The sequence below is a fragment of the Hemiscyllium ocellatum genome, chromosome 5, assembly GCF_020745735.1.
Source record: "Hemiscyllium ocellatum isolate sHemOce1 chromosome 5, sHemOce1.pat.X.cur, whole genome shotgun sequence".
Lineage (NCBI taxonomy): Eukaryota > Metazoa > Chordata > Chondrichthyes > Orectolobiformes > Hemiscylliidae > Hemiscyllium > Hemiscyllium ocellatum.
In genome coordinates, this window is record NC_083405.1 from 138,333,941 (window position 1) to 138,344,957 (window position 11,017).

General features: G+C 45.2%; 1 protein-coding gene across 1 annotated transcript; it reads left to right on the forward strand.

The window, feature by feature from the left end:
• The first annotated feature begins 94 nt into the window (after nt 1-94).
• On the forward strand, nt 95-2,845 carry exosc4 (exosome component 4). Its single transcript, XM_060825677.1, has 3 exons — nt 95-290; nt 626-832; nt 2,400-2,845. The coding sequence occupies exons 1-3, from the start codon at nt 120-122 to the stop codon at nt 2,757-2,759; spliced, it is 738 nt and encodes a 245-aa protein (XP_060681660.1). The 5' UTR covers nt 95-119; the 3' UTR covers nt 2,760-2,845.
• The last annotated feature ends 8,172 nt before the right edge of the window (nt 2,846-11,017 follow it).

The following is an 11,017-nucleotide window of genomic DNA, read 5'->3' on the forward strand; positions in this document are numbered from 1 at the left end:
ACTAGAATTCCCAGGATGCAGCGGGGCGGTCACTCGTGGGGGCTGATGGGAGTTGTAGTCCACTGTCGCAAGGGTCTCTGGGAGGTGCAGTCCATCTCTGGTGTGAGCGGACCGACAAGATGGCGGGGATGGAGTTGTTCTCCGATCAGGGATACCGCGTGGACGGCAGGAAGTCCACCGAACTGCGGAAGATTCAGGCCAGAATGGGAGTGTTCGCCCAGGCCGACGGCTCGGCTTATATTGAGCAGGGGAACACCAAGGCGCTGGCGGTGGTTTACGGTCCGCATGAGGCAAGTATCCGCCGCGCATGCGCAGGCACGGCACGTTAATATGTACAAAGTAAAGCTCTCTCTACACTGTCCCCATCAAACACTCCCAGGACAGGGACAGCACGGGGTTAGATACAGAGTAAAGCTCCCTCTACACCATTCCCCCATCAAACATCCCCAGGACAGGGACAGCACGGGGTTAGATACAGAGTAAAGCTCCCTCTACACCATTCCCCCATCAAACATCCCCAGGACAGGGACAGCACGTGGTTAGATACAAAGTAAAGCTCTCTCGATGCTGTCCCTGTCTGTGTGTCTGTTGTGAATGATAGTGATTGCAGTTTCCTGTGTTTCAGGTTCGTGGTGCTCGCAGTAAAGCCCTACATGACAAAGCAATGGTAAACTGTCAATACAGCATGGCGACCTTCAGCACAGGCGAGCGTAAGAGGAGACCCCATGGAGACCGCAAGTCGTCTGAGATGACCTTGCACCTGAAACAGACATTTGAAGCTGCCATTTTGACACAGCTTTACCCACGTTCCCAGATTGACATTTACGTGCAGGTATTGTGTTTAGAGCCGTAAACTGGCCTTTATCTCTGATCGTCACTCCCCTGCCTGGCCCCTGTCCCTGAGTCAGGCACAGAACCAGAGTCCCCCTATATCCCAGCCCAATTATCCTTTACTTTGTACACCCTGTCTTGTTTGGTGGTCAGCCTCAACCCAGATGAACAGAAACTTTCTTCTCTCATGGGAGTTTCTGGAACAAGTGAACAGAGTCCTAAATATTGAGGATGAAGTCAGGAAATGCTTCCTCCCGTAAAGGCGAGTGGAAATCTCGAACTGTCTCATCTATAGATGTGGATGCTGCAGGTGACTTATAATCTCGAAAACTGGTAGAGAGACATGTAATGTAGGAAGTTTCTGCTTGCCATTCAATCCCCTGTCGAAATCCTCTTGGCCAATGACAACATGAAGTTACTTGTGGTGCCAAGATAGCAGTTGCCACCTTGCCCAATTATATTTGAAAGTTAGTTTTTGTTCCTTCTAAGTACAAGCATTTTCTTCCGAAAACACTGATCATTGTGACCCCACTGACAAAATAATCCATGTTTGTAGAAGGCTAGTTACTCCTGTAACACAGTTAAACGAGGTCTCAAGCTACACAGGAAATACTAAGAACACCATTTTGAAACGACCCCATTTTCCAACAATTCCAGAATTTAAGGATTCTTTGAAGATTACCACCAGTGGATCCACTATCTCTGTAGCTACCACCTTCAATACCCTAGGATGTTCAAGGGACTTATCAGTCTTTCACCCTATTAATTCCCCTCGCACTTTTACAGTAATGATAGTTATTGTATTTACTTCCTCTCCTCCTTTTGCCCATACAGGTCTTTTGTGATGCTATCAATGTCTTCTATTGTGAAGACTAATGTAAAGTACTGTATTTATTCAGCTCCTCTGCCCTCTCCTGGTTCCCCATTATTGTTTACCCAACCTCATTCTTGAAGAAGCTTGTGTTCACTTTGACTTCTCTCTTCCTTTTATATAATTAAAAAAGTTCTTGCTGTCTATTTTGATATTACTAGCTTTCCAAAATTTATTTTTTTTCCCTCCTCTATTGCTGGTTTTAAAAACTTGCCCAATCCTCTTGCTCACCACTAATCTTTGCCATACTGATTTGTTTTTGCTTTCAACTTGATAATATCTTCAGCTTCCCTGGTGAACCATGGTTGGCTTATCCCCCTCCTAGAATCCTTCAATCTCTTATGAATATATCTATGTTGCGAGTCCTGAATGATTTTCTTAAACATCTGTCATTGCTCATCACTGCCTTTTCTGATTATTTATGTATAAACTTATCAAAGGATGACTAACAAAGCTTAAAGTTGAGGTACAGATTAGGTGAGATCTAACTGAACAGCAGAATAGACCAGAGGGCTGAATGTTCCTTGTGTCATAGTTTTGGGGAGTTCAATGGCTTCTTTCCTTTCTGGATAATTGCCGTTCAATAAGATGATGGTGTTTGACGTCTGGAGTTGCTAGATGACCATCTCCCCTCTACTTGCCAGCTCTGAAAATCTGAGACCTGTGCTCACCTCCTGCTTTGTTCTCCCCTCCACAGATCCTGCAGGCAGACGGTGGCAACTATTGCGCTTGTGTTAATGCAGCGACACTGGCTGTGATCGACGCAGGAATCCCCATGCGGGACTACGTATGTGCCTGCTCCACAGGCTTTGTCGAGGACACCCCCTTAGTGGACCTCAGCTACATCGAAGAGTCAGCTGGGGGTCCCCAGGTGGCCCTGGCCCTGCTCCCCAAGTCGCAGCAGATCGCTTTGCTGGAAATGAACTCAAGGCTGCATGAGGACCACCTGGAGAAAGTGGTGGACGCAGCGGCAAAAGCATGTGGGGATGTGTACGCCGTGTTGGACCGTGTGGTCAGGGAGCATGTGCAGGAAGTAACCACGCTGGTGGGGGAGTGACTCTGCCAGAGAGACAGACTATTCCATCTTTTGTATGATGTGTGCAAAGTTTCCCCTCAATAAAAGCATTCTTTCCTTGTTCCAAAGGATTCTTACCAGACACCGGAACCTCCTTACTCTGCCTCCCCTATCAGTGTCATCTGTGAAATATAGGAATAACACTCCAAGTACAGGCTCAACCTCTCCTCAAAAGATGTTCCCTCCATACTCAGGATCAGCTGAGTGAACCTCCTTAGGATTGCCTCTAATGCCTATGTATTACCCTGTAGATGAGGGGCCCAAGACTGTTCACAGTCTTCCAGCTGTGGTCTGACTAGTGTACTGCATTGTTTTAGCAAGACCTCCCCGTTTCTATCGGAGCAAATTTCTGCAGATGCTGGAATCTGTATTGGAAACAAAAAATGCTGGTGATCACGGCAGGTTATGCAGCATCCATGAGATAGCAAGCTAACATTTCATCAGAGCTGAAGAATCACATAGACTCAGAATATTAGCTTGCTTTCTTTCTGTGGATGCTACCTGACCTGCTGTGATCTCCAGCATTTTTATACTCTGTTAATTTTGAAACAAAAGGCCCAGTTGTCTTCTCTATAACCCACTAAACTTGGATCCTACCTTTTTGTGATTCATGCAGTTCACGTATGTGACGTCATAAATCAGTCTCTCTCGTAATGAACTCCAAGTAGTCAGTCAATTGGTTGGGTGTGTAATTTCTAGTATTATCCTTGTGTATATATTTTTTCTCTCTGTCTGTGTTAATTTGTGTGTTTATCTCTTTCTTTGGAGAGGTTTATTCTCCTTGGACTCCATGTCTCAGCAGTGCTCAATCCTGTCAGAGATGTAAGAGCTGAGGATCCTCTGCCTGTCTCTCCCCAGGCAGCCTTGCCCCTCGACCGCAACTGAGTGCTTTGTTCAGTTTTTCCTCTTATTTTCTCCTGTCCGCCAAAGCACAATCAAGATTTTTAAAATTTTCTTACCTGGCTACAGGTAAGGTTCTCACCTTGCACCTTTCCCTTCCATACAAAGGAAACAAGGGGTCCCTTGTATGTGATATTGCAAATCTTTGTTCTGCACTGACATGAAAAGCAGCAATAGACTATAACTTAGAGTGTATTGCTACAGTCACAGAGGAGGAAAGAATAGAGGTTGGTGTGAAGCAGGAGCAGTCTTAAAAAATTATAAAAACACAAATGAGATAATGAAAATAATACTCAAATGAATGATGCAGAATAATGAGTCTGTCTGAAAGTCAGGAAAACCACTGGTGCCAGATTTCAGACCAGCGAAACGACCACTTGAATCCAGATCTGACCAGATCAAAACCAGTATAAGCTAGTAGACGTTGGTCAAGGTTCATACTGGTCCCCGTGCGTTATTCCCTGTAGGCTCGTGCAGAACCCTGACTTGTGTAAGTCTATGATATTGTAGCAATATAAATGTTTTACAGTGTTGTAACTAAACTTCAAGACAGGAATTGATCAAGTGTATCCCATGCTGTGGGAAGCTAGGGAAGAAATTGCGGGGTCCTGAGCAGAGATATTTGTATCATCAACTGCCACAGATGAGGTGCAGGAAGACTGGAGGATGGCTAATATTGTGCCATTATTAAAGAAAGGTTGCAGGGAACTACAGACTGGTGAGCCTAACGTCAGTGGTATGGAGGGTGTTGGAGGTGATTCTGAGAGACAGGATTTAGGTGTATTTGGAAAGGCAAGGACTGATCAGGGGTAGTAAGCATGGCTTTGTGGTGGGGAAACAGTATCTCACAAACTTGATTTGAGTTTTTTGAAGAAGTGACTTGCAGGAAAAAACATAAACTTGAGTTATTATACAAAATACACAAGTCAGGGTTCTGCACGAGCCTACAGGGAATAACGCACGGGGACCAGTATGAAACTTGACCAACGTCTACTAGCTTATACTGGTTTTGATCTGGTCAGATCTGGATTCAAGCTGGAGGTGACTACACTAGTGGTCGTTTCGCTGGTCTGAAATCTGGCACCAGTGGTTTTCCTGACTTTCAGACAGACTCATTATTCTGCATCATTCATTTGAGTATTATTTTCATTATCTCATTTGTGTTTTTATAATTTTTTAAGACTGCTCCTGCTTCACACCAACCTCTATTCTTTCCTCCTCTGTGACTGTAGCAATACACTCTAAGTTATAGTCTATTGCTGCTTTTCATGTCAGTGCAGAACAAAGATTTGCAATATCACATACAAGGGACCCCTTGTTTCCTTTGTATGGAAGGGAAAGGTGCAAGGTGAGAACCTTACCTGTAGCCAGGTAAGAAAATTTTAAAAATCTTGATTGTGCTTTGGCGGACAGGAGAAAATAACTGGGCGGCACGGTGGCACAGTGGTTAGCACTGCTGCCTCACAGCGCCTGAGACCCGGGTTCAATTCCCGACTCAGGCGACTGACTGTGTGGAGTTTGCACGTTCTCCCCGTGTCTGCGTGGGTTTCCTCCGGGTGCTCCGGTTTCCTCCCACAGTCCAAAGATGTGCGGGTCAGGTGAACCGGCCATGCTAAATTGCCCGTAGCGTTAGGTAAAGGGTAATATGTAGGGGTATGGGTGGGTTGCGCTTCGGCGGGTCGGTGTGGACTTGTTGGGCCGAAGGGCCTGTTTCCACACTGTAAGTAATCTAATCTAAAAAAAAGCTTTTGAGAGGATACGGCGCTGACCCTGAACAGCAGGTCTGGCAGCACTCTGTCTCTCCCAACAAAGGAGTACCATTGCTTTTTATTCACTGGGTAATGTGCCTGGACTGTCACTGAGGAAGCCCACCCCCTTTATGTGTCTGGTGTCATGTTGGCACCTTGCCCTCCAGAAGTCTGATCCATCCACAGGATGGTCTGAGCCCACTGACCGTCTCGAAATGGTTCCGCAGTGCTGCTGCGGGTCTGTCTGTCTTGAAATGCTTCCATGGGATAATAGGCCTCCCAGTTCCTCGCACTGGCTTCCCCGCTGCTCGCTTAATGAGGGAGCATGCATCCGTATTTTAACCTTTTAACTACTTCTACCCTTTAGCTACTTTTAACCAATTCTACTCTTTAACAACTTCTAACTTCACACCTTCATGATTAAGAAGATTGATGAAGGCAGAGTGATGGTCATTCTCAATATTTCTGATGAAGGGCTTTTGCCCGAAACGTTGATTTTCCTGCTCCTCGGATGCTGCTTTTTCCAGCACCACTCTAATCTTGACTCCGATCTGCAGTCTGCACTTCTGCCTTTTCTCTACAAGTACTTCAGCAAGGCTTTCAATAGAATTCTGCAAGGTAGACTAGTTAGTAAGGTTAGATCACACAGGTGAAAATGTGTTGCTGGAAAAGCGCAGCAGGTCAGGCAGCATCCAGGGAACAGGAGAATGGCTCATGCCCAAAACGTCGATTCTCCTGTTCCTTGGATGCTGCCTGACCTGCTGCGCTTTTCCAGCAACACATTTTCAGCTCTAATCTCCAGCATCTGCAGTCCTCACTTTCACCTTGATTGAGGGATTGAGGGAGACAGTTGGATTGACAGTTGCCAGTTGGATACAAATTGGCTTGATGGTGGAAGACAGAGGGTGCTGGTAGAGGGCTGTTGTTCAGACTGGAGACCTGTGACCAGGGGTGTGCTGTAGGATCAGGGCCGAGTCCACTTGATCATCATTTATGTAAACTATTTAGAGGAGAATATCAGAAGCATGGTTAGTAAGTTTGTGGATGACACCAAAACAGTTGGTACAGTAGACAGTGAAGAAGAATATCTCCCGAGTATAACTGGATCTCGATCATCTCGGTAAGTAGGCCAAGGCATGGCAAATGAAATTTAATTTAGATAAATATGTGATGTTGTATTTTGGTAAGGCTAAACAGGCAGAACTTGCACAGTTAATGGTAAAGCCATGGAGAGTGTTATCAAACGGAGATCTAGGACTACAAGTGCGTGGTTTCTTGAACGTTGTGTTGCATACAGACAGGTGGTGAAGATGATGTTTGGCACACTTCCTTTCATCAGTCAGAGCATTCAGTACAGGAATTAGATCGTCTTGTTATGACTACAAGACATTTGTAAGGCCACATTTTGAGGACTGTGTACAATTCTGGTCACTCTGCTATAGGAAATGTTATTAAACTGTATAGGGTGCAAAAAAGATTGACGAAAATGTTAGGAAGACTGGAAGATTTGAATTATTAGGAGGGACTGGATAGGCTAGTATGTTTTACCTTGGAGCATAGGGGGCTGAGGAGTGACCTTTATAAAATCCTGAGGGGAACAGATAAGGTCTTTTCCCTGGGTTAGGGGAGTTCAAAACTAAGGCATCTGGATGGGTGTCTGAATAGGATGGGTTTAGAGGAACATGGGCAAAATGCTGGCAAATGGGACTAGATTAGGTTGGCATATATGGTCGACATGGACGAGTTGGACCGAAGGGTCTGTTTCCATGTTGTACATCTCTGACTCTGACTCTAATATCCTCAGACAAAAGAAGGCATAGATTTAAGGTGAGAGGGAAAAGATTTAAAGGGATCTGACGGGTAACTTTTTAATACACAGGGTGGTATGTGTATGAAACAAAGTGCCAGAGGAAGTGGTAGAGGCAGGTACAGTTAAAAGATATTTGGACAGGTACATGGATATGAAACATTTAGAGGGATATGGGCCAAATGAGTTAGACTGAAGGGTCTGTTTCAATGCTGTACAACAGCTGTCTCTAGAAGAACATCATTCTCTGTGAAATATGCAGAATAAAAACATAGAGAATAGGTGCCGGAGTAGGCCATTTGGCCTTTCGAGCATACATCGCCATTCAATACGATCATAGCTGATCATGCAATCTCGGTATCCCACTCCCACTTTCTCCCCATACCCCTTGATCCCTTTAACTGCAAGGGCCATGTTCAGCATCTTCTTAAATATACCTAACAAACTGGCCCCAACAGCTTCCTGTGGGAGAGAATTCCACAGGTTCACACCTCTGAGTGAAGAAATTCTTCCTCATCTCAGTCCTGAAGGGCTTACCGCTCATTCTTAGACCGTGACCTCTCGTTCTGGACTTCCCCAACGTTGGGAACGGAAGATTTGTGGTTCAGGTTGTAAGATTGCTTGCTGAGCTAGTAGGTTTATTGTCAGTTGTTTCGTCACCATGCTAGGTAACATCAGTGAGCCTCTGGTGAAGTGCTGGTGTTCTGCTTCCCATTTATGTGTCTTGGTTGTTAACGATACCTGGGTGCTATCATTTCTGTGTTTTTTTCTCAGAGGTTGGTAAATGGGGTCCAAATAAATGTGTTTACTGATGGAATTCTGGTTTGAATGCCAGGCCTCTAGGAATTCCCGTGCGTATCTCTGTTTTGCCTGTACAAGGATGAATGTGTTGTCCTAGTCTGTGTGTAAGGATACTAGTGACAGCTGGTCATGTCTTTTAGTGGCTAGTCTCTATCTAATGTAGTGTTTGTTGCCGGGTATTTTGTAACTGACATTCATTTTGCCGAATTTATGGGTTCAGTATCTCCTGTCCCCTATCTGACATTCATTCAGATGCTGTTGCTGGTCATTGGTCAGCGAGGGCCCTCCGCTGACCTTCTCACTAATGCTTCTGCTCCTTCAGGCACTTGGGCCTAGCCGTGGACATGGAGCCTCAGCTCACTCTGGGCCAGGGGAGTCAGCCCAGGACCTGCTTCTCGGTCAGTCACCGGGAGACCTCGATGGAGGTGAAGCCGTGACCGGCTCATCCTGTCATTGCTGCTACCAGAGGCCTTTTCTTCACCAGCTTAAAGAGAAACATAAAAAGAACACAAGCAAAAAGAAGAAAATGAAAGGGTAAGAAAGCAGATGGGAGCAGAAGAGACCCTGGCTCAACCCTGCTATGCCATGCCATCTTGAACATCTGTTATTGTAAAAAGGATATAAAAGTTATAAGGGTTTTTTGAGGGCGATGCAGGCACAACAGTGGGTGGAGTGCTTTATTTCCTCCTCCATTTCTATTTGATTTAACCCCTTCCCTTCCCCTTCACTTTCTTCATTGCCCTTATTGGGGTTTGCTTGTTGCTGGTTCCCCAGCCACATAGGTGTTTTCTTGGCGGTGGAAATATTGAATAAAGTCTTTTGCACATGGTGTCTTTATTTAATCACTGCGCTTACACATACAACATGGATGCTACTGAGGAAAAAAATAAGCACTACAGGGAGATACTAAATGAATATCTTGCATCAGTATTTACTGTGGAAAATGATATGGAAGATATAGACTGTAGAGAGATAGATGGTGACATCTTGCAAAATGTCCAGATTACAGAGCGCTGGATGTCTTGAAACCGTTAAAGGTGGATAAATCACTAGGACCTGATCAGGTGTACCCGAGAACTCTGTGGGAAGCTAGAGAAGTGATTGCTGGGCCTCTTGCTGAGATATTTGTATCATTGATAGTCACAGGTGAGGTACCGGAGGACTGGAGGTTGGAAAATGTCATACCAAAGTTTAAGAAGGGTGGTAAAGACAAACTAGGCAACTATAGACCGGTGAGCCTGACCTCAGTGGTGGGCAAATTGTTGGAGGTAGTCCTGAGGGACAGGATGTACATGTATTTCCTCCAGCTCAGGACAACACTCTCACAGACTTGCAAAGGACCTCTACTGTTCTTCATCCACAGAAGAATCTATACACTAAACAAACAGTTCTTCCTAGCCATATCGGAAAATCTTGGATACTGCCTGACCTGCTGCGCTTTTCCAGCATCACATTTTCAGCTCTGATCTCCAGCATCTGCAGTCCTCACTTTCTCCATGTATTTGGAAAGGCAAGGACTAATTAGGGATAGTCAACATGGCTTTGTGCATTGGAAATCAGGTCTCACAAACTTGATTGAGTTTTTTGAAGAAGTAACAAAGAAGATTGACGAGGGCAGAGTGGTAGATGTGATCTATATGGAGTTCAGTAAGGTGTTCGACAAGGTTCCCCATGGGAGACTGGTTAGGAAGGTTAGATCTCACGGAATACAGGGAGAACTAGCCATTTGGATACAGAACTGGCTCAAAGGTAGAAGACAGAGGGTGGTGGTGGAGGGTTGTTTTTCAGACTGGAGGCCTGTGACCAATGGAGTGCCACAAGGATCGGTGCTGGGTCCTCTACTTTTTGTCATTTATATACAAATGATAATAATGTCATTTATAATGATTATAAATGATTTGGATGCGAGCATAAGAGGTACAGTTAGTAATTTGCAGATGACACCAAAATTGGAGGTGTAGTGGACAGCGAAGAGGGTTACCTCAGATTACAACAGGATCTGGATCAGATGGGCCAATGGGTCGAGAAATGGGACATGGAGTTTAATCCAGATAAATGCGAGGTGCTGCATTTTGGGAAAGCAAATCTTAGCAGTACTTATACACTTAATGGTAAGGTCCTGGGGAGCGTTGCTGAACAAAGAGACCTTGGAGTGCAGGTTCATAACTCATTGAAAGTGGAGTCGCAGGTAGATAGGATAGTGAAGAATGCGTTTGGTATGCTTTCCTTTATTGGTCAGAGTATTGAGTACAGGAGTTGGGAGGTCATGTTGCGGCTGTACAGAACATTGGTTAGGCCACTGTTGGAATACTGAGTGCAATTCTGGTCTCCTTCCTATTGGAAAGATGTTGTGAAACTTGAAAGGGTTCAGAAAAGATTTAGAAGAATGTTGCCTGGGTTGGATGATTTGAGCTATAGGGAGAGGCTGAACAGGCTGGGGCTGTTTTCCCTGGAGCATCAGAGGCTGAAGGGTGACCTTATAGAGGTTTACAAAATGATGAGGGGCATGGATAGGATAGACAGACAAAGTCTTTTCCCTGGGGTTGGGGAATCTAGAACTAGAAGGCATAGGTTTAAGGTGAAAGGGGAACAATATAAAAGAGACCTAAGGGGCAATGTTTTCATGCAGAGGGTGGTACGTGTATGGAATGAGCTGCCAGAGGAAGTGATGGAGACTGGTACAATTGCAACATTTAAGAGGCATTTGGATGGGTATATGAATAGGAAGCGTTTGGAGGGATATGGGCCAGGTGCTGGCAGGTGGGACTAGATTGGGTTGGGATATCTGGTCGGCATGGATGGGTTGGACCGAAGGGTCTGTTTCCGTGCTGTACATCTCTATGACGGCTTTGACGTGGTGTGGAGGTGACCTTATCGAGGTTTACAAAATCAGGAAGAGCATGGAATAGGTAAATAGACGAAGTTTTTCCTCCAGGGTAGGGGAGGGTTTAGGTTGAAGGTGAAAGTGGAAAAATATAAAAGGA

Coding starts and splice junctions, on each gene's coding strand:
- exosc4 (XM_060825677.1), top strand. CDS start 120: ATGGCGGGGATGGAGTTGTTCTCCGATCAGGGATACCGCGTGGACGGC. Junction 291..625: donor TGGTTTACGGTCCGCATGAG/GCAAGTATCCGC, acceptor CCTGTGTTTCAG/GTTCGTGGTGCTCGCAGTAA. Junction 833..2,399: donor AGATTGACATTTACGTGCAG/GTATTGTGTTTA, acceptor TCCCCTCCACAG/ATCCTGCAGGCAGACGGTGG.